The sequence below is a fragment of the Cygnus olor genome, chromosome 3 (genome assembly GCF_009769625.2).
Source record: "Cygnus olor isolate bCygOlo1 chromosome 3, bCygOlo1.pri.v2, whole genome shotgun sequence".
Lineage (NCBI taxonomy): Eukaryota > Metazoa > Chordata > Aves > Anseriformes > Anatidae > Cygnus > Cygnus olor.
In genome coordinates, this window is record NC_049171.1 from 38857070 (window position 1) to 38881573 (window position 24504).

General features: G+C 38.8%; 1 protein-coding gene across 4 annotated transcripts in view; it reads right to left on the minus strand.

Annotated features, from left to right (window-relative positions):
• Window positions 1-24504, minus strand: part of RNGTT (RNA guanylyltransferase and 5'-phosphatase) — a 187675-nt gene that overhangs the window by 101222 nt on the left and 61949 nt on the right. For all 4 annotated transcript variants that reach the window (XM_040551729.1, XM_040551730.1, XM_040551731.1 and 1 more), the window contains one exon: window positions 10854-11018. In XM_040551729.1, the coding sequence (XP_040407663.1) occupies window positions 10854-11018 (165 nt within the window). The remainder of the gene's footprint in view (window positions 1-10853; window positions 11019-24504) is intronic.

Genomic DNA, 24504 nt, shown 5'->3' on the forward strand with positions numbered 1-24504 from the left:
ATGAACACGTGTACATCCAAACGTAGACATGGCAGAGAATCTGCAAATTCTGTGTTACTCTATGTCCTCAGCTGAACAAGGTTCTCCTCACTCACTATAGCTAAGAAGCTCCCGAGTACTCATTTTGATCAAATTCAGCTTTAGTCAAAAGCTCTTGTGATGTCAAAGAAACAAGTGACACTGCATTGAGTGCAAGGCCTTACAAATGTGGCCAAGTACATTTTAATTTGTTCTCTAAACGATCTTCAAACATTATAAAACTGATAAGGTTTATTTGTTATCCAGCCCCTGTGTAAACTGCCATAATATAATCCGATCTCTGCTTATCAAGAACTTGGACAGACCTGTTTTAATTAAATCAGATAATTAAGGATGATGTTTTATTATGCATTTCCACTAAGACTCGTGAACAAAGCCAAATTTGTATACACAATAATTCAATTAACTATAAAATGGATATTCACGAATACAAAGTCTTTGCACATTTACTGTTGCAATGCCTGATTCAAAGTGGGCCAGTATATTCCACGGGGCCCCAGCGCAATGACTGTAACACAAAAATTAAGATTCAACATTATATTCTGGATATTTAAAAACATCTGATTCTTCTGCTATGCAATGGCACTTGAGGGCTTAATTTGCTACAAAGTTGAATTAAAACTTGCCATGTTAAAGCCATAACAATAAAATGCTCCAATTTTAATATTTCTTAATTAAAAAAAAGAAGATTAATTTTGCACAGGAATTTTTTGCAAAACTGGGCATACCACAAGAAAAGAAAGAGCTAGCAGGGATGCCTTACAAACTTGCATCCTAACAAACTGCTTTAAATTTCACCCCCCCATCTTTACAATTTTCTTTGTGCCTTTATTCATTTTATCCAAATTAAGCGCATGTCTCCTGCAAACCCTTCCAATAGGAGCAGGCTGACGGCTTCCCTACAGAGCGCGATTGCCAGGAGGCAGCTCGGAAAAGTGACAGGCTGTGAAGTGGTACAGCGGACAGTATTAAACAGTTGCCCCTCAATTAATGAGTAGAGCGACCCACTTAGTCACCACAGCTGAGTCCTCCAGCTAATTCAGAAGATAGCAGATATCCCAATTCCATTTTCCATACTGGGATACCAACTAGTAATTAGGTCTAAACAGATTTGCATTTTCCCAGTTTTGGTCATAAATCACAAAACCGAAAGTAGAAGTCTGTTAAACATCTATCGGCATTTTTCCTACTTAGACAGTTATATGAATTCCCTTGCCCAAAATATGTACTGTTCATTGTGCACCAAGTATAATGCTTCATCCATATGCACTTATTTTTCTGCTAGTTTCATTGTTTTCCTTCCCACACTAAAGTTTCAAGAGTCAGAATTATATATTCCACATCTGCATTACTGTATATTAATTTAAGTTGTACCACTAGCATGGCCCGCTAGTTAAGAAAATAGCCCTTCAGGAAAATATTGAAGAGTGTTTGTTTCAACTTCACTAGATCATTTCCCAAAAAACATAACTGATGTGTGAATAATTTCTTAAATGAAAAGCAAAAAACGATCTCCCTTTTTCTCAAACCAAAATTATACTGTGCTCGAATATTATCCTTGATCTTCAACATCACAAATAATAGCAATCAAAAGCAAGTAGCCTAATCCTCTTTTGTTAACTCTAGGAAATGAGCACAGATTCTTGGTCATGAATGGATCTCCTCAAGGACTCCATCAGAGCAATGAGGCTAAGAGTTAGCCGTAGACAAATATTTTTTTTTCTAACATGACTTAAAACCTTTTGGTGTACACCTGGAAGACCTGGCTCTTGACACAGTTACATTTCCAGCTTGTGTTCCTTGAGCAAAGAAATCAAAGTTGATTTCACTTATCAGCTATGCCAGGCTTCGGGCAGTACACGACACCTCTGCAGCAAAGCCTTTCCCTCACCTGGGCCCTCCACACGGTTTTGCAGGGAACTAAGCAGATTTTCAAAGGGATATATGGTCCAAATGCTTTATGAACCTGATGTCTGATACTACAAAAAGTAGCACAGATAGACAGCACTGGCTAATTAGTTACTGTTCATTGTGCAAAACAAATGAGTCGCTGAGTGAAATTATGTCTGCTTGGGCATAGAATCATACAATGGCTCCAGTTGGAAGGGACCTTAAAGCCCATCCAATTCCAACCCCCTGCCATAGGCAGGGACACCTCCCACCAGCCCAGGTTGCCCAAAGCCCCATCCAGCCTGGCCTTGAACACCTCCAGGGATGGGGCATCCACAGCTTCTCTGGGCAACCTGCGCCAGGGCCTCACCACCCTCTGAGTGAAGAATTTCTTCCTAATGTCTAATCTAAACCTACCCTTTTTTAGTTTAAGACCATTCCCCCTTGTCCTATCATTATCTACCTGAGTAAAGAGTCCCTCTCCATCCTTTTTAAGACCCCTTTCAACTTCCTTCATTTAATTAAAGATTCAATATATAGTATGTTTCTATTTGATATCACCAGAGGTAGTCTAAACCAGATAAGAAGAGTTTAGGAATTCTGTTTGATACTGAGAACAGAGCATAAACTCCATCTTGATCACAGAAGTAAGATTTGAAGATTTTGATCACCTGAGCTACGCCTGACAATGGAACAAATACTTCCACTGAAATTTCCAAACAGTGACACAGAAGTGGTAACATTTAATCACAAAAGCATGATTCCCACTGACGTAGAAACACCTCTCAGGAAGATGTCTGAGATTTGGAGAGAGGAAAAAAAAAAAGAGGGAAAAAAAAGCATTGAAAACTTACATAGGGTCACAGTGTAAATGACAAAATACTTTTATGCATGCCCAGTGGAGAGGGAAACCAAAGACTGATCTAGAACGATACTGAAATATGGCAGAGAAAGAAGTATATTCCTTGTTTTAATGGGTATGTAGCTTTTGAGATAAAGACTAACTATTTAATAATTCTCTCAGACTCAGTGCATTGTTGGATATTTCTGACAACCGGAGCAGGTTACGGAAGAAGGCCCAAGCACTGGTGACAAAGCCCCAACCTGCTGGGCTGTGCGATCTGCGATGGAGAAAAGTGCAGCTTCTCTGCACTGCAGACAGCAAAGCAACACCCCGAGGCAGCTGGAAACCTCACCAGTCCTGACCTACAGCATCCCTGCTTACTCTCATGCTCCTACAGCCAGAAATTACTTTGACTGAGCAGGACCCATCATCACCCCAGTGCTGCAGCTGGCTGCATGAAATAGCTCCAGTTCAAGCGCTGAATTTTAAGTGGTAGTAATCTACATCCAGCTCAAGAGCCACAGTTCGGTCGTTTATTGCACATTAAAATTTACAAAGCTTCCACTTGGTCTGGTTTGTTGTCCTTACCTTTAAAATTCAGAGGATAGATCATTTTGAAAAGTCACTCTGAAGAACTACACGCTGGGATACAGGACAGCTGCCAGCTGAAGATTTTGCATCCTAATATAAATGAGGCAGCATCTTTCCAGCTTCTCATTCACTAGTGGTTTACTAGGCTCATTGGGTCGACCATTATGTGCATTTACGGGAAGAAAAGCACTGTGATGATTTGAGCGAGAACAACCACCAGCACAAAAGCCTCTAGGAGCGGAGTAAGGCACTACTGCCCTCACATTTGACTTTTGATTTTCACGATGGAGCAGGGCTAAGTGAGGAAGAAACGTACAGAGTAAAGAAATAAAAGCAAATAGAAACAAAATGGTCAAGGGGAGAACAGGTTAGGGGATAATTAAAAGGAGGTGAGATGGTAACCAGGCCAAAAACCTGGAATCTAACAGATGGAGCGAGGGCTATGGTGTAGGCCAGATACCGCCAAGTGACTGCCAGCTCTGGGTGAGGAAATGCAGGATTGGAAGGTGAGCCCGTTAAGCTACTCCTTAAGGCACAGAAAACAAAAATAAAAACAAAAACAGTGGAAACAAGTCTTCTTGGCACAAAAACCCCCTCCAGATGGTACCATGCTCTCTCCACCTAGATATAGGTTTCCAAATGCCCAATAAATACACAGATTATTTGACACTTCTGCTGCTGCCATTCCTACCACTGATTTTTTGTCGGCTTCCATCCTATTTCTGCAAACCTTCACCACTTTTTTTGTCCACAGGCTACTTGGTGACATCAGACGGGCCTTTGAGGTCTTTTACAGTCAGTTCTGAGTTAGCAGCTCTCTAATCAGGCAGAAGTGAGTTACATCCACATACTCTGCCTTTTTCAGGCCCACATCTGATTGACTTTAACCTCACAACTAGCGGCTTATCGCCATCTCACTTCCAAAAATACATCATTCCAACATCAGTAAGTCATACACTCGCGTAACTTTCTTCATCACCAAAGCGGTCCATAGCCTCTTAATTTTCCAAAGCACACCACCTCAACAGTGGCTGTGTTTTTATTGGTACAACATTTTTAAACAGTCTGTTTCCTAACTACAACAAAGGCAGTTTCCCCAAAAAATATAAATAAAAATCCAAATGTCAAAAAAAAAAACAACACACAAAACCCTAACAAATACAAACAAAACAAAACCAAATAAAAACTCAGGCAAAGCAGGGGTACAAAGTCAGAGATGTGTCAGCTCACAGATTTGACTGAAAACTTTCAAGAAGACCCCAGACCATTTAATCTGCTAGCACGGATTACTCACCTTCATTCTAATCCCTCCAGGACCATCTGTCATTTTAAGATCAGATAATAGTCTAAGAACTGACAACTCCTTGATATACGGCATGCTAGCATTTGAAAAAGGTTGTTCATTTGACCTGTGTCATTGTTTAACCTTTAGCCCTATTGTTCCATTGAGGGAGATCGGCACAATTCTCCACGGGACCATACAGACAGAAACTTTTTTTTTTTCCAGCCCTGCTAGACAGCGCAGTCACTGGACACTAGGCTTCAGTAATGACATCCAGGTTGTGTGACTGCCCACACAGAAAAGCTTTGCAGAAGAACTACAGATCAGCTTTGGCATCATAAGCCAAACATTTACATCATTTCTGAGAGTTTCATTACTTCTTGCCTGTGTACCTGTATTTCCTGCTCAACATAATGGATTTCACCCTGGTGAAAGCATAACAATTTCAACCTGGGGAAAATCCTAAAATATTTGTACAAATAAAAGGCTAAGGCTCCAAGTCTTATTTCTTATATATTCTTATATGAAGCATTATAACACATTAATCTTGTTGGTCCTCAGTGTTTTAACATCAAGGAAAACAAACCCAGCTTCTTCCACCGACTGGTGCCGTCCTTACAAGATGGGAGTGAGTGCAGGCAAACTGAACCATATTCTCTCCTTGACTTCTATTGCACACTAATCCGTGCAAAGAAAACAAGCTGGGCAACCAAAGTGACAAAACATGCAAGTGTAAGGACAACAAAGATTCAACATTGCTCACAAATATCTTCCTAAAATAATTTGGAAGTCGCATTAAAAGGCAAAAGTGCTCACAGAGTGCATGCATCTGTTCTCAGCTGACACTAAAAGACTAAGCTGTGTTTAGCAATTCTTTGATTATAGAAGCAGACAAAGTTAGTGAAACTGTTTCCTCCCCCAGTATCAAAGTTCAGCTAGGGAACGTTTTTTTGTCACCTGGGTATGGGCTGTAGATTCTCAGGATCTTTATCTTTCTTTTCTTCCTGTTACCGTCAAACCTCACTCTTACTAAAACCAGCAGAAGTCCATCAAAACATCTTAAAATAAAGCGGAAGACAATATTGTAAAGATAGCCCTCATTTCAAAAATCTAGTACCAACAACAAATGCCAAGGCAAAACTGTGAATGCTGCCATAATACTTTTTAATTGCAACATTGAAAGTGTATTTCAGTTCACAATAAATCAATTTTTGGATTAGGAAAGAGTCATTACCCTTCAAACGCTGGTATTAAAGCACCAAATCCGTAACTTTAAGAACTATTTCATTATTGGACGTACTGTATAGCACAGCACAAAGTTTACTGCTGTTTCAAGTAATTACTTTCACATTTTCACTGGAAATAACTAAATCTATGTGGAAAACATCATTTCTCCTGGTATAACTAATAGCAGAGTCAGTGGCTAAACCTTTTAAATACAGCGCTGAGATTCCTGACCTTTTTCAGGATTCTTCCTACAATCCTCCCAAACACACAGCTATTTACCCATACGTGATATTATTAATAAGAAGAATGGCCAGCACCGGCCTTCAGTTTGGAACACCAGATCTTAACTCAGTCCACAGAAAGGATTGATGGAATGAGGCTGTGAAAAGCGGTCTAACAACGTTTACTTTGGAGAGATTTAAAGTTGTTTCCATGGAACATATTTCAAAAAGTGAAGTGTCTCAAAACAGAAATATGTGATGTGTGGTTCCAGCTGAGGGAATTCAGAAGTACACTTGATTCTTTCCTTGACCCTAAGCAAAAGACAGCTGTGTTACAAGAAAATCCAAGAAACACTGCTGATGATACAATCTCCTGTTTATACCTATTACTCCAGGCACTCAAACTGAGACATCTGAGTCACCCAGTACACATATTCCCTGCTTCTCTTCAGGCTGGCTAAGGAGTACAAAGCTTAAGGCACATCTCTCTCCAAATCTTCTTCTCAGATGGAGATGCTGATAATCTGGGATTCTGCAAGACTGAAGGTAGGACTACAGAACGTGTATACATACTGCACACAAAGGAAGTCCAGCCTCTTTTCCATCGAAGTGTACATTGGCTTGTCACTCAAAGGGTGATACAATTATAAAGTATCACCTAGCTAAGAAGCTAAATTTTAGTCCCAGATAAACTGCAGGACCTCTTTCAAAACACAGTACCTGAGGCAAACTTCATGAACGGCAAAACTCCTGAGGAAATTGTGCAAAATACTCCAAGGGATTATCCTGAATATGTATGTGATTAAAACGCTATTAAAAGAGGCTATTTTTTTTTTATTCAAATCTTGATAAAATATATTTTGACTGATCACTGATATGGGCTTTCCACTTCTACAGTGAAATATGCTGGCACAATCAGAGATCCAGCTTATCTCTGGCCAAAGGCTGCTACGTCCTTCGATCCCTCTGGGAAAAAAGAAGGATCCCTCTGGGGGTGACTCGAGAAGACGCATCTTCTGTCAGTGAAGTACAAGAGCTGGGCGTAGGGAAGAAACCCACACTTACGAAAACACACACTTTTCCTGAGATCCCTCAAGGGTGCCAATCTTTAAGGACCTCTGGTCAAGAAAGGAAGGAGGAACCTGTTTGATCCCAAGAAGAAAGGAGTCTGCTGTTCTTGGAGAAGGACAAGCCAAACAGCTAATTAAATATAAGGAAAAGATCTACCTGAGTAGGTCCCCTTTGTCTGTCCTTTAGCGTTCACTCAACTGCCACCGTCTCTGGAGATGGATTGATGGATATGCTGAGTCAATCCGAGCATGAGCAGATTTAGAAGCTAGGAGGAATTCCCTGGCTCTCTCCAGACCCTTGCTGTGCTGAACACAGAGTTGGTAAACCCTACCAAGACATTTGTCATTGATGCTACAGAAACCCAGCCTGTTCTCTCCGCTACGCTAATGAGGTGTTCATAGCTGTGAGTACACTTGTTGCTATAGTTGCAGAGATGACTGAATAAGCATAGGAAAAAGATCTCGAGCAAAGCGATACTATTTTTAAATGGTCCTTTTTCAGAATAGGACAACGCTTCTAAACAATAGCCTGCTCCGGCCATATGTAATTAAGCATTCTGTTCACAAAGTTGTGATGAGTAGGAAGATGTCACCCTTGCATCATTATCCTAAGGCAGTATTAGAGAATCACACACTCATCAAGTTCACAGACCTAATGAAATGAAAATTGTATTTTTGACATAGCAAGAATATTTGAAATAAATTTTTAATCTATAGAGTTCCCTTAAGCATTTATTAGTATTGCCTTAGATAAAACTCCTCATTGATGCTGGTAGTGCTACCTAAAATTCCCTACAGTTATAACAGGCTGTACAAACAATACTTGGATATCAACACAAAACTTCTTTCTTACTCAAAACAATAATCAGAATTAAAGCCTCATTAGGTTTTTTTTTTTATTAATTATTATTTTTTATTTCACTATATAGCAGTCACTTCAAATCAGGACAGATTGCTTAAAACATACTTCATATGTTGTACAAAAATAAAATGTAAAAGCCTATGGTTATTTCCAATTCAAAATGCAGAAAGCTTTAGAGCCTGCCCTGGCTGTCACCTCAAAAAAAAATCACCACTCTCATCCCCTCAAAAGAGGCAATAAACCTAAATACCCCAATAAATTTAAAACACCCAGACAGTACTATCTCAAAGATGATTTTAAGGTGATAATGCTTCAGGGTGAGAATTTGTTCATTGAACTGCATCATAACCTCAAACGCAGATTGCAATGTCCTTAGGGTTTTATCTGGTACTGCAGACTTTCTGCTACCTTCAAATAATGCCTTTTAAAAGTTTCAGATAAGTAACAAAAAGCAAAGAGAGATCCATGCTTCACATTTTCAGATGCCCTGCTCTCAAACTACTACTTCACTACTGTATCTGTTTCAAAGGTGTTATCATTGCTTATAAAAAGTAGCAAAACCCTCAGAGGAAAATGAGCCCTCAAAGAAAAAAGTGCCATGTAACTCTTGTGCAAAGCCGTTATTGAATTTTACTCTAATTTGAAGTTAAGTGACAAAAAGAGGACTACTGAAACAATTTCTTTTTAGTTAATAAAAGGTAAAAAATAATAATCTTTCATAATATGCACTTCAATAAAACCCACAATATTATTCTTACTTGCTTTATTTTCTTACCAATTTGGTCTATTATTTGTGTGGAGTAAGTAAATCATGAATGTTTGAAATAATTAAATAAAAGAACCAACTTGCTCTGCACTGCCAGGTAACTCTACTTCTCCTGCTCTCTCTGTGTATCTCTAACTGCTGCATACAGTAACATTCTTTAGAAAAAAAAAGGAAGAAGAAAACTTGCCAGAAAACTGCTTCACTCCGTAATTCACAAGTTAATCAAACCTCATGGCAAAGAGAAGCATAAAAAGATAAAAAAAAAAAATCTTGTCCAAGCATTAGAGTCAAAAGCAATTATTAATTTATCATGAAACAAATTCTAGTCCTGTATAATTTCATTTTCCTCACCAATATATTTGATGCTTTACTGCTGGGTAATGAGACACCACGATCTTGAAGAATTTATACGCAAGGGTTGGGAGAGGAAGAGAAAGAGCAGTAAACACCATCATTTCTTTGCTGACTTTGAACAATGCTGCAGTCAGAATTATTAAAATCCAATACATGGACAATTAAGAAACCTCATTTAGATAGGAAAAAGAAAGTAGTTAAGTGTAATTTTCATTTCCTACTCTTTTTGGGAAGCAGATGATCCTTTCAATAGTCATCTTCTGGCTGGTTCTAAGCTGTACCTCACAGAGCTGCAGTACAAAGTATATTTTGATGAATTTTGAACTTTACCCCTTAAGAGGAACCAACTCTTAACAGATAGGCTGTCAGCATTTAACAATTTCATGTGTAAAATAATGATCAGATATATCTAGCCAGAGATTTGTTTATAGATGTGTTTTACCCAGACAGCTTTCTAGGAACGCTTCCGGGCATGTTCTCCTATGATTTTCAAATAAGGTTAAATAACCTGGAACTCCAGAACACTTCAAGAAACTATAAATTTAGGTAAGAAACCCATTTTTAACACGTTCCTTTTGTATTAGTTCCTTTTAATTTCAAGCTTGAAATGACGTCCTAGACAAATAGCCTTTTACTCCCTATGAAAAATTTACTTCGAATTCACGATGCTGACGATATTATTTTACATAGATGACCCAAAAAAATCAACCATACACATCCAGAGGAGCGATCAAAACATTTACAGTGTTTTATCCACACAACCTCTCTGATAGAATTGTTTGTGACAAACTTTCCCAAGACTGCTACTCTGCCAGGTGTTTTGAAAGTCCAACTTACGCCTTATCTCTTTATTTAGTTTTCAGCCACCTATCAGTTAGCCAAGTTTCCATTACTGCTTCTCTTGGGGCGAGATTTGTTACCTGCTACAGGCTCAAGGAAGTGACAAAAGCAAATGGAAGGCACCAATTTGGTGTTCATTGTTCTGCATTGATGAGACATGGGACCACTTCTAACAGCAGTGCTGAGAAAAACTAGTTACTCTAGATGAAAGTATTATCCGCGAGCAATTTAATTCACAGAAGAGAATAAAAATATTTTACAGAATGTTAGGATACTTCTAAACTGAAGAAAAGAGTGCATAATGAAAGACAGAAACTCGTATATATTTGAAAGTCATATGCTTCACTTCAGAAAACCTACGGCGGTGTTTTAATAAGTAAAGCGTGGATGCATTCACTAGCATGGGCTCTTAGTAATCACTGCTGAACATGAAGTGGCAGCCCAAGCACAATTCATGACTCTTATCCTATGGCCAAATGGGAACTGGAAGCAAAAAAAGTTACTTTCTTACCTATGAAGGAGAATAGCATCGAAAGCATAGCTCTCAGATATTCCTTTAAGCTCAGAGGCATTTCAAACAAACTATTAACTTCTATGTCATCATTCAATATTATGAAACTCAAGAATTAGGTTTTGCCAAAGTACAGGTTTAAACATAGGAAAAGAGGAATTCAGAAGGAATAGATGGTCTAAAACCACTTTTCAGAGTATCCCAAACTCCCATTCACCACCCAAAAAAACCCTGCTGAATAACTGGTCAGCAGAGCAATTTGCAGAAAGCTAAAAAAAAAGTCAAGGGAAAACCTATACCCAGCACTGCATTGCTGCCTTCCGCACTCCAACACAAACAACTAAAATCAAGTTTACCTTTCTTGAAGCGTAGATGTCGAAAAATGGCTTGTTTCGAACACTGAATGGTTCCTGTGCTTTGTCAATAAGACCTGTCTTCATTTTTTCATGTCGTGGAAATATAATCTCTTTTTCTATACAGGCAAGCCGAACATTAAAATCACAGTCTCCAACCGGTTGCCCCTGCCAAGTTACAAAAATCAGTATTAAAACTAGACATCAAATTATTTGAACAGTATGTTTTCCTGACATAGCATTTAGAATCACACAGATACTTTTTTTTTTTCTTAATTGAACATACACATTTTTGTCAAGTATTTGTTTTTCAAGCCCTTGTCTCAGGTTGTAAGAAGTTAATGAAATCAAAGGTCACGGAAGGGTAAAAACCTACAACAATGCAATTTACAGAGTTACGCAAAACTACTGCTTCAAATGTACTTTATTGATGTTTTGAAAGAAGCATTAATCATATCACTGAAAAGAGAAAACTACAGCTGCAGCTGGAAGTAGTGTCAATAAACAGTGGCTGCAGAAACCTGCAAAATACGGGATGGCTCAGTCAACTAAAAGGTGGTAAAAGCTCTTCTCTAATTCTCAATAGCATGCTCTGACCTTTCAAGATCGGATCTAAACCAGGAACTTTACATTGCTGTTTGTACATTCGGTGCATTGCACCAGTCAGTATGAGCATTCAAAACGCACATTTGTCAGATTATTAATTGCTCATAATGGAGGGTTTTTTTGTATTTTGAACATTAGATGGTGATGAGAACACACTGTGGGCATCATTCAGTGAAAATGAGCAACAGGCGACTTGGAAATTCTCAAGTTAGTTTCAAGGAGATGTGCCACTTTCACAGCAGTAAGGCACAAACTCGTACATCTGCGCTGCTACAAGCAGTAACCAGCACAGGAAGTTATTTACAGGAGATCAACCCTTGTTTTGTCATCTCATTCACACACAGAAAAAAAAAAAGGAACTTGGAAAAACCCTCCCTTTCCTGGTCTGCAGAAAATAAGCCCACAGAGTGTCAGCTTCAATACCAGGATTTTCCAAAAGCTGAAATCAATGAGCACAGAAACTGGAGGGCCACTGTTCGTCCTCCAAGCATGGGATACAAGCAATAAACAGCAGCAGGACAGATGAGGAGAACCAGGCAGGTATTTCCCACACTACACACAGCTAGAGAAGAAAGAGAAGGAGAACCTAAAAGCAAGAAGTCCCACACTAACACGTGGCAAAGGGAACTGGTCAGTCTGAAAGAACACAAAGTAGGCAAGTGTCAAAAACGACATCCTGAAGATGCGCGCAAAGGCAAGAGATGGAAAGAGTAAACCTGAACAGGTATCTTGAGGCAGAGAAAAAGTGAGTGCTGATATTAGATGGATGAGACTCACCCTCCCCTCACCAGCAAGGCTGGTGTTCCCCAATATCTTCTACATTTCACGCTCCCAAAGGGGCACTCGCTTCCTCCTGCATTTCTTCCCTAGCGTCACATCCTTCTTAGACCTTTATCAGAAGTCCTCACTCGGTCATTGCCACAGCTTTAGGAAGCATTTGTTGCTCCCTGACCATACGGCTTGGTGTAACTCACAGCCACTGCCTTACAGGACTGCGCTTCATCTCCAGCAGGAGAGGCAGCACAGCCACCAGCACTCGAGGGGCAAGCACGTCCCGCACCAAGATGCCGGCGAATCACTTGAGAACTCAATTTAAACAGTGTCTGAGCTCATCTTGGGTTGTATAGCTGATTAAAACAGAGAAAACCGTCATCCTGACCTGTGTAATAACCAGCTGAAGAACACGTAATTCCTTCCTGCAAAATGTGTATGCATTCATTATTTCAATTTTATTACTTGTAAACTGCTCCTCAAGTTTTAGCAACATATAGTGCTCATGCTCTTTTCCCTTAAGTAGCTTTCCCACTCAGCCACATTTTATGAGTAGGTCTGAAAGATCGAATGAACTCATTAGTAGGCTCAAATATTTGAAGCCTACAATAAGCAGTCACATTTTTTAGAGACCTTCCTTACAACGATTCATTCAGGAATTTAGCATAGCAACTTAAATTTATTTCAATCTCCTAATAGTTAAATTAAAAGTTGAGATGACTTCATGTGCACCACAAAGCAGCTGAATCACTTTCTTCTCCTTTAAATAATCCTCTCGCTTCTCACATCTACTTGGAACTAATTATTTCCTGCAGCTCTGCCAATCACGTATTTTTATTTCAAAGCCTGTTAAGCAGAAGGGTGTATTACTGGGATATACCACTCGCTTCCATCACCGAAAGGTCAGAGCGAGGCTGACATGAGGTTACACGAGATGGGAGAAGCCAGGTAATGCTGCCGAGCAATTTCTTCATCAGCCAAGTAAGTCCAGAAGTTAAGGAGTATTTCATTCTCCTCAAAGCACGGGATATTAGCAGCAAGAAAACTAACATAATGTTGAATGTAAAGCAAGGATATGCTGGATAAAGCCAACATTGGGACAGGAGGGCAGCTTCTTCGTTAACAGAAATTGCCATAATCACAAAATAAATGTTGCTAATATACAACATATTTGTCCCAGACAGATCCAAAACCTTCAAGGGGTAAAATCCCAGCTTTTAGCACACAAGTAGGAGGGCAATGTAGGCTGCAATAAATAATTTGCAGACTTTGACAAAACAAGGATGAGATTATTTAGTTTATAAAGCACACATTTAGAAGTTCTCCAGAAACAAGACATCAATGCATTCAAAATCAAAATGCAGGCACTAAATACTATTACGTTTTTAAGCAATACAGAGATGTTTTTATTAATTTAAGCATTCAGACATTTGGGGTTTTATTTCAGTATGTAAGCTTCTACTCGTTTGAGAAGGATGAGGGTCAGCACCACCTAACAGCACACTTACTTAGATGGCAATCCCTGCTCTAGACATTTCCATCCTAAAATAATTTGCTAGCACAGGGTAAAACCCAATTAACAAGTAGCATGTGTTTCCTGTCTATGCTAGAAAATTACACTTCCCCCTCACAGTGATTAAAACGCATTCCAGAGCAAAATATCGTTCAGAAGAGCCTCGGGAGAGGAGTCATCTGTTGACTCAAGACCTCTTCCCAAATTTTTTTTCACCTGTTGAAACCCTGTGCATTGCACTACAAGGTCACAGCTTGCAGTATATGTGACGCTTAGAAAAATCGTTTTGATTTTAAGCACAGTCTCCCATGCATCCTCAAAACATAAAAGAAGACTTCTAATGAGATTTGGAAGCTACACAAGATTGAACTTTTCAAAATTTTAACTTAAAATATTTCAGCTGAACTTCTCACTTGAACCCATACCCAATAGGTCACATAAGAATCTAGTGGACCACGGAAGAAATAAATCTAGACATATGAAAAAATCTGAGTGTACAGCTCTTTAAGCATCCATTCTCCTAAGGGACTAGGGAAAGGCAATTTATTTGCTAAAAGGAGCTTAAAAGAAAAAAAAAAATCACAATCCCAACAGGGTTCCTCCAAATGGATGCTGAAAGATGGAATTTGGTCAAGTGTTGGGTTCTGTCCTGGTACATCAGGGGTGGCTAAATTGTAGCTCCTGTGCTTCTCCGGGTCCTCACAGACTTCTGTGTTGAAGTCAGGATCTCACGGCTGTGTGGCTACGAGGGGCTGGTGAGTGACTTACACCCCAAGTCAGTAGACACAGGAAGATGGCAGGAACCATTGAGAGGGGTCTATCAGGATAAGAGTATTTCTGCTGCGTGTCCCACTTCGGGCCCCTCTCTCTGGGAAGGAGAAAGGGGACGTCTGAGCAGCTCCTGGCATCCACCAGCTGTAAGTCTGCCTTCCTCCAGACTCTAAGGCTGACCTTGTGGTGACAGCTCGGGAAATCTGGTGAGCTTTCCATGGAAAGTCCTTTGGATGTGGGACAGATAACCAAATGGGGTATGTAGGTGCTAAATCCAATAAAAACACTTCCTATTAGAATTTGATATTTATCCAGCTTCTGCCCAACGCAACCGGAGTAAAAAAGAAAAATAATGTGTACACTGTTGATAAGCAGCTTGGTCCAGGACGAACTGAGAATATTTATTCTCTTCCTTTATGAGATATGGTTCAAAGCCTACCTGCCAGCAAAGCCCGTTCTGTTTGCTTCCCCAGAGCAATACCTTAGCCATGAATAATTCAGCACAGACACGCATATACGTTCTGCGCACGTCCTCACTTATTGAGCCATAGCAGAACATATGTCACAACTGTCTTAGCTTTAATGATTTTGAGAGAAGAATAAAGAATAAGCACAGGCTAATATTCTACCCTGTGTTTAGCATTATTATTGACAATTCAAGGCACCCACAGCTGACATCTGCATTTCCAGCTAAAGCCCATTATTAGTTCTCCCGTTTTCTGAAGACCCTGCAGTCAAATATTTCGCATTTAATATTAATGGTCTGGCACTTAGTTCTTCTGACTGGGGTTTTATAGATGCTGCTATTTTTCCGATACAGATAGCTTCTACATAAAAACAATCTGGAGGTGCTGTTTCATTCTCCAAATAAGACAATTACTATGTTCAATCAACTAACTTTTTTTTTTTTTCCATTTTTGATGAAGTTTTCTTTTTAAAACAGGACAAAAAGTATTAGAGAACTAAAAAACGTTGGAGAATTATGACTCCAAAATTTTTCATCTCTAATACACAAAAGATAAGGCAATTATTCTAAACTGAAAATACAATTTAAAATTCGTTTTTTCTAACTTTTGTCCCTCAGATGTTCAAAAATAATATGTTAATGGCAAGGAATTAAGTGGTTTCAAAATGGTTTCTGAAATTTATATTTGCACCCATGAGGTACAGCGCATGACATTATTTCAGTTGTCTCAATTCATCCAATGTGTTGAGAGAACATAATTACTATTTATATGTTGTCGGTTTATACAACAGAATATTGCTTTGATTTTAGCACAGAACAAAATTGGTTTGGGAATCAGACCTATTAAAGGATTACTTAAGACATGTATTTAATTATTTGTATTTCCTTTTTCAAAAAAATAAAACCACTGATAATAAATTCATATATGTATGAATCAACAAAGGAAGCAAATTTGTATTCCATGCATAAACATCAAGGCCTAACAGAAGATACAAATATAGCTCCATGCTTTTTTTTTATTATTATTATTATTAGCAAATGTAACTTGAATGGAACAGCAGGACTGTCAAAACTGTGACTAAACAGATAAGATCAAAACAGAAGTAGATTGTACTACAAACATTGCTCCCTTCCCCAATTTTCTCCTCCTTGAATTGCTCAAATGAAAATACATATTCAAGACAAAAACCATAAAACCTTAACTGCAAGAGGATGAGAAGTACACTTCGCCAGTGTAAAGGTAACGTGTATACGGTAGAATATTTATGATCACTGCAAGTGAGAGAATTATGATTCTCACCAGTATCGCCATGCAAGAAAGAGGCAGACTTGTGGAAACTGGCAGCTACAGAGGGCATACACCTTACCGACCTCTTTGGAAAGCACAGCTCTAGCGAGGCATAGAAAGCTTAGTAGCTTCTACTTTGGGAACACAGACAGCTCCGTCCGATTCACTGTTTGACTGCATGGACAGTGGCTTCATTTAGCATCCTTATAATCCTTATAAATCCTTCTGAGCCTTCAAAAACAAAACTCAATCGGGGGATTTTTACTGGGGTGTAAATGATTGAAATCTACAGCAATGATGTTTTGTCTAGACTGGCTGCCTCCCTCATGTGTTTTGAGGAGAAGATGAACTTCCCATTTTTAATTACAGAATTAAAGTCAGAATTCTAATAATCCATAGCTGTAAGACAGATTCTCTATAATCATCATAGGACATTTACACACAGATTCACACTGTCCTCACAAGAGGATATAAATTTAAATTGTTTATTCAGCGCTGAATTTAGGCTATCAGCAAAATAGAATACTGAACACAGGGCTTTACTGCTTCTGCTTTTTTCTTTCTGATTTTTGCTTGTGCTGTTGTGCACACAGTTTGGAGACATCTTAATTGTGACAGCTACTAGTTGGTCCAGTTAATTCCACTTATTCTCTTTCTGCTCCTGCACTCCTCATACTCTTCCCACCAGCCATTCAGTGACTCATCATAGGGACAGTTACTGTTGGCTTTTACAACACTTGTTATGTTGAAGAATTATCATTCCTGTTGATTAAAAAAAACATGGGAAAATTCTCACAACTTGGAGACATTGTTCAGAATATTACATACTTGAAAAGATTGCAGCACTGAATTTTTAGGATAGAAATCACTCTGTAGTATTGTAAAATAAGACTGCCCAGTAGAGTAAGCGTAACGTCTCCTAAGAAAATTAAAAAATAATAATCAATCAACAATCAGCACTGGTTCACAAGTGTTCTCTTAAAAAGGGAGTCGTATGCTTTTCCTAAACCATGATAGAATTAAAAATTAAATATCTGATTATTACATATTTCACACTCTTAACACTTGTAAAAGATCTGTAACTTTAAGGACACCATTTTTCTAAGATACCTATTTTCTTAAATGCATGGTTAGCTTATGAATAAGAAATACTAATGAAACGCTATCATACTTATTTCAAAAGAAGGTGTTTTTCTTCATACTTGGTTTAAATAAGAGAAATATTCTAAACAGGATGAAAATATGACCTTCACATTCTCTCCTACCACAAGTCCTACACCAGATGATAAGAGCCACTCAAGTTATTCAAACATACTGAGAATGGAACAGAGGATATTAGAAAGATACTGCTTTCACCTTCATAAACCCTATCCTGTATTACATAGTTCTATTTTGGTTTATTTTTTAAAATTCTTTTCACCTAAAAGCAGGAAGCAGATAAGAAGGCAGAAGACAGAGAGGAAGCTGAATATATGCAATATTAGGGCCAGAATGTGTAGAAAACTGTAGAAAAGAAAGTGTAGAAAAGGAGAAATTAAAATTAAGTTAGGGAAACAAGACAAAATTTGAACACACTCCCACTGGTTCCACGTAATATCCTTCCAACCACCTATTTTGCCTATACTTCTTCCCTTTTTAAAATATATTGGATAAAAAGCCCTGCATTAGACTTAAAGTTCACTTTCCTCAATACGGGAAATAATAATGCCACTGGAAGACCTGCCCCACTGTAAAGTTTTTCAGCACTTTAAACTTCAGTTGTGATCACTGCCAGGTTCTTGAGAGATCTGAATATTTGCCTAAGACAGGAGTTGGGTCCAAGTCTACTTGGCAGTTCCTATGGTAATGGCTGTTATAAACTGCAAGGAGAGAGAATTTTTCTATTTAATCATGTTACAGTTCCCAACGCAAGAAGATAAAAAAATATTGCAAATAAAAAGTGAGGATTTTTTTTTAAAGGCTGAAAATATGAGAGAGAGAAAAGCAGGTTAGTAAAAATACAGAGAAAATTATTTTCATTTACAATGCAACTTCAACATCCCGGTCTCATGTTGTAGTTGTCTTAGCAAGTATTATAGTTTGCTGAAGAACTGTCACATCAGAGTAAATAAGAGCAAAACCTATGTAACCCAAACACCTGAAAAATATAACAGATTTAATATCATGGCATCTTCTACAGCTGCTTCTGGAAAACTACTTGTCCCTGTATCTCTCTCCCAGGAGCAACACTTCACGTCTTTTCTCCTGACAATTATACTAGTGGTGATCTGCTATTCAAAGGGTTCTCATGAGGCTTGCTTCATACGAAGGCATGGAAACACTTACCTTTGGGAAAAAACAAGACATGACAAAATTTAATACAGTCCCTTTGCTTTTATATAACAGTCCAATAAGCATTCTCAGTTTTGACAATTGTGAAAAACAAACTACCTCCACTGCGGTTTGTAATGCCCCCAGGGTTTGGAAAAGGAGTATCTAACTCAGAGATGCAGGGGAAAGGAAAAATATCACATGTACTTTCCACACAATCTAACCAGAAAGTAAAACAGTCATCCTTCAAACTAATCACAATGCAAAGGAATGCTTCCTGACAGCAAGCAGCTTATTTAGATAAAAAGCACATAATGAGGAACACGGAAACACCGAAAATACCCTGGTCACCACTCTTCAGCAGTGATTTAATTTTTGCAGGAGGGAGTTTTAAAGAGGGATGCAAAAATGCATAAGAATGTTACCTTTTGGTTGCATACGTACTTTTCCCAAGCCCAAGGAGCAACAGGGAAGAAAACAAAACTATTGGAAATTCACAAAATAAGGGAAGATATTTGCACATTTTGCTGCTCAGACATACATGTCAGTCTTTTAATAACAAATAAAAGTGATGATCAACAGGGAATGGGGATAAAACAGGGAACACTTTGAAAAAGAAAACTACTCAGTATACGTTTCTGTCCATCCATCTCCACAGACCTGAAAGCTTCCCCCAGCATCCCCTTACTGTATTGATTCTCCATCTTACAAGCTCTCCTAACCCACCATTTGTTACCCTCCCTATTCCATACCACCACCCTATTCACGTACCCTTTAAAAATACACAAATTGACTACAATATGTTGCTTCCCCTGGCCAAGCTCTCCCTGCTCTCTACTCAACATCCAGTAAACTGCATTACAAAATTCAGAGGAGGAGGAGAAAGCAGTGGTATTAGCAGCTGTGTAACCTCATGAATTCAAGCAAGAGATCTGAAAACAGCAGAGAGGCTCTGGAGATGCCAGAGTACTGCAGACACAGGCAATCTTGCACGTCTTTCTCAGTGTTTCACCAGAAAGTAATGTGATGTATAATAAGTAGATGCTCTGTATTTCATTTACCTGAAAACCTCCTTCCGTCTTTGCTGTGATAGGAGGATGTACATACAGGTTTTTAGAACATAAAGCAAAGACAACTTGTAGACATCCAGGCACCTGTGAGGTATGTCTCAGAAAAAAAATAGCAGAAAGGATTCAAGTCTAAACACATGCACAGCATCTGCATTTTCCAGGGTACTATTAGCAACAGAAGTTATTTAAACCTGTGCTTTCAAGTGATACCATCTGAGAAATAACCTCAGAATTAGAAGCAACAGTGGAAAACTCATTGGCAGTCAGGTGCACTTGTAAATGGAAAAGATTATGCAAGTAAATGCTTCCATCTCTGAATTATGCCCTCAGAATTTTCATAGTGTATTTTTAAGATAAGGTTACTAGACTAATAAAGCAGAGACAGCATGTACTGCGAGCTCTGCATCACTTTAAAATTAGGTTTATAACAGAAAAGTCGGACGTGGTAATATTTTACAGGGATTTAAAACAAAAAATTTTCATGCATGAATTCAGTGAACCCACCACTGGCTGTGGGCAGGATTTATGGCCAGAATGTGTGTGTACAGTGACAAATTTAATCTAACAGCTACAGCATTGTTACACATGACAGCCACAGGAATCTTGATCTTGACTTAATTTAATGCACAGAATTTTCAAAACTTTAATCAAAACTATCTTCTTTTTAAACATCAAAATAATCATTCTTTTTCAAACATTCAATCTATTCTTACCATTGCAATCTGCTCTCAGGAAAACTTGGCTAGAATTTAAAAATTTAAAGGCCAGGGTTAGAAAGAAAAATAAAAGCACAATTCTTTTTCAGCATCTTTGCTAAGAATCCATTAATTAGATCCTACATTATGCCAATGTACTTTTTATTACTTAACTAAGTAAAAAACAAACAGTTGCTTAGCTTTAGTGTTTACACATCTAAACGTAGCTACTGAGTACGATCTAAGAAAAAGCTTGTCAAAGCAAGGTTTTTCAGAAAGCTTTCTCAGAGATGACTAGAGAAGGCCAGAGAAGGAAGACATTTTCTTTTGTAGATTGTTTCTGATAACAGGGATTTGGATTTACCTGTGTTTACTTCTGGGACTGTTAATTTTTCTGTTGTCAGCTTCCTCTATTAAACTAGAATTACCCACCAAGTTTGAACATTTTACTAACTATTCAGGTGAAAGAGGTAAGCTCATAATAATAACTGCAGTTGTATTGCATTATCTACATATAGCCAAAATACAGGAAGCTGGAAAGCACAGTACCTGAAGTACTGTGCATCTGGATTACTGCGTTCAGCTCTGGGGCCCCCAGCACAAGGACATGGACCTATTTGAACGAGTCCAGAGGAGGGCCATGAGGATGACCAGAGGGCTGCAGCAAGCACCTCCCTTGTGAAGATAGGCTGACGGATTTGGGGTTGTTCAGCCTGGAGAAGAGAAAGCTCTGGGGAGACCTCATAGTGGCCTTCCAGCACCTAAGGGGGACTGCAGGAAAGGTAGGGGGGCTCTTTGTCAGGGAGTGGAGTGATAGGGCAAAGAGCAATGACTTTAAACTAAAAGTGGATAGATTTAGATTAGCTATATAGAAGAAATTCTTCAGAGGGTGGTGAGGCCCTGGCACAGGTTGCCCAGAGAAGCTGTGGATGCCCCATCCCTGGGGGTGTTCAAGGCCAGGCTGGATGGGGCTTTGGGCAACCTGGGCTGGTGGGAGGTGTCCCTGCCTATGGCAGGGGGGTGGAACTGGACGGGCTTTAAGGTCCCTTCCAACTCAAACCATTCTGTGATTCTATGATTCTATCAAATAACAGGAAATAAAATTTCCTCTCTTCTTTCCAATGTCAGGAGCCTTCTTGTCCTCTACCCTCAGTCCCCAAATTAAAAGCAAAATACCTGACATTTCAAAAAAAAAACATCACTTCCCGAACTTCAGAGAGAAGATGTCAAAGTCAGTGTACTAGAAGACACTCTTACATCTGCGCTGGTCAACTAACACTGCAAAGCCTAATCTCTGGCCTTGAAGCCATTGAAGTCCAACAATGTTCATCCTACCTTATTCTCCAAAAGAGAATCTCAGAATCTCATCTCAGAAAGGCTGCTAAGAATGGTCCCCAAGCAACATTAAATCTTAGACTATTCCTGAGCTCAAGAGCACTGTAGCCACCCAGGGCCAAAACTCTGCCAGGGTCCATTTTAACTACTGAAAGAGAGGATGAAGTTTCAGTACCAGCACCCTGCCCCTGGCACAGTTTCATGTATTACTATAGATGTGTGTAACCTTTAAGAACGTGGTTTTGAGAGAGAATTTTATATACCCTGAGGTGGTTTTTGTTGTTGTTTTGTTTGTGTTTTGTTTTAAGAAAGATCCAAGCAAAGCAGAGGGAAAAAAAAAACAGTAGGGATTGCTCTGGGTTCCCTCAAAGAGTTGAGGCTGAAAGGTTGACTTATTTCATTTGCATATAGCTTCCTTTCTATGAATTTGCTTTTAGCATGTGGGATGAAAGCAGTAATACAGCAATGTCATATTTTGAGTTGCCATTAGTAATAATTAACATTATGATTCAGACTGAACAAAATGACAACAATCTTTTTTTAATCTTCCGAAGAATCATTTGTTTTTCCTGACATAGGCACGTCTTGTAGCACAACGGGATGACTTACCACAAGCTTCTGGAAACTACATGTCACAGAAACAAGGATTAAGAAGAAATGAAATCAAATTGTTCCATCAAAAACCATGAAAACTGACTTCTTCAGCAGTTACAGGTGATAAGCATCAGAATTCAATAAAAGATTTATCCTAGAAGACGACAGCCAAGGCAGATTATTTCCATGTTTTCCCTGAGAACTCCAGTATATGTCTCTCCCAATCAGTGAAACCCTGTTTTTATTTTTCCCTTCTTCCTAAGACTTTTCCTGTCTAGATACCTAGAGTCAAATGCTCAGTACATATTTCAATCACAGTTTATTTTCTTGGTTTCTTTCACCTTTCTAGAAGGCTGCTGTAGTTGATTCCTGCTGCACCACAGCAAAATTGAAAAGCTAAGTAACAATAAGCCTCACCGATAACAATGTGATTAAAATTTTTAAGACTGGTCTTCTTCCACTCTCTCTCACCTCTAAATCTGCTCCCTGGTTATTCTTTTTAAGTTGTTCCTATAGCCTGTACTCACCATTAAGTTTCTGTTACCATTCTCTCCTGATGATCACATCATCCTTACTTGCAGTGGTTTCCTCGCCTTCTCTGTGTCAAGCTCAGATGAAACACTGACCAAGACTGAAGAAAGATCCTATAATGTACTGAGACACTACACTCAGTGATTCCATGATTTTTTCCCAAATCACACTATTTTACACAAAATTAAAACCCTTATTTTTATTCCCAACTGATCCATGACTAGCTGACCACTGCTGCTCTTAGAGCTCAAATTGGTATTTGTCTCAAATAGGTAACTGTTCAAAATTCCTTGTCTCAGACAGACTGTGTTGTCTAACTGCCACACTTCCGAACACCCATTTTAAGAAAATTTAGCCCCCAAAAATAAGGTAACAAAGAACTAAAATAAACACAAGAATAGAGTACAGCCCAATTTTGAAGCTTGACAATAGTGCTGGGTGAAAACACTGAGAATTGTTCAAAACAATATTACAGCAAATGACAATTGGACACTTTAAATTATGACATTATTTTGCTGTGATCTAAAATGTTAATTCCATGATTTTTCTCTGTATATGTTAACAGCCTTCACTGTACTATTTACAGCCATCCTGAGGGGCGCAAGCTGACGTCATTCTTACTATAAATGTATCATGCAATCTGCAGAACTATCTATCACCTTACTTAAGCACTGTTCTGTATTTCTGTGTTGGTGCTGGTCATCCTAACGCAAATCCTCAGCAGTATTAATAGTGCACATAAGTCTTCGGGACTTAGTGTAGAATCTGTGAATTTAGTATTTTAGAAGAAATCTTCTGACAAAGACCATAAAACTTTGTGCATTTAGCTAGTATAGGATGGTGCGCATGCAAAATAGGTTGAATAGTTAAGAATAAAGTCAACTGAAAGTACCTCTAGTTCACTAGACCTCACTTAAACATAAGACTTTCCTGAGCAGACAAAAGTGTTCATCAGCAGCTTGTACTCACATTTTCCCCACTGCAGTGCAGCATCTCTAGCAGCAGAGCAAGCAGAGGATGAGATGGGGATATGCTGGAAATCTTGTCATTTAGATGATGGCCAGTGAGTATGGTAACTCCACTACTCACCTTCAGAAGACACAACTACTTGCAAGATCCAAAGCAGCAGTGCAGAATTCCCCCAGCACTTCGTGTAGCCCTCTGCTGTTGAGGGGGTGCTTTTGGAGAGGGGGTTGGTTACTTGCAGGGGGATGTTTTTGTTTTGAAACAGAACCGGTGTTCTGTGTAATTACTTGATTTGAAGCTCTGCTAGGAAAATTATACAATCTGACTTACTCTAAAAAAAGGAACTTATTCTTTCCTGCCAATTACAAGTTTTCAATACATTTACCTCTCTTTGTGATAAAATTCTGTTGACCACTTCTTGCCAAGCCAAACATCCTCGGGTGCCCAGTTTTGTAATTAAGTATCTAAAATTAACCTAAAATCCGCTATGCTTTTTAATCTTTGTGGTAGGACCATTGCTAATGAATTCTTGCAGCTGAAGCCCCGCTTGTACTCATCCTGATAACATTGTTTTAATTTGTCCTTGACATTAAAATTGTATTACATACTAACCAATTCCTCACTCTCAGTCCCAATGTTAAAAAACAAAACAAAACAAAACAAACACACTAAGTTTAAAGCATTTACAGCTCTGCTCAAAAGCAGACTTTCCTGAAACCTTAATCCTCTGAAAACCCT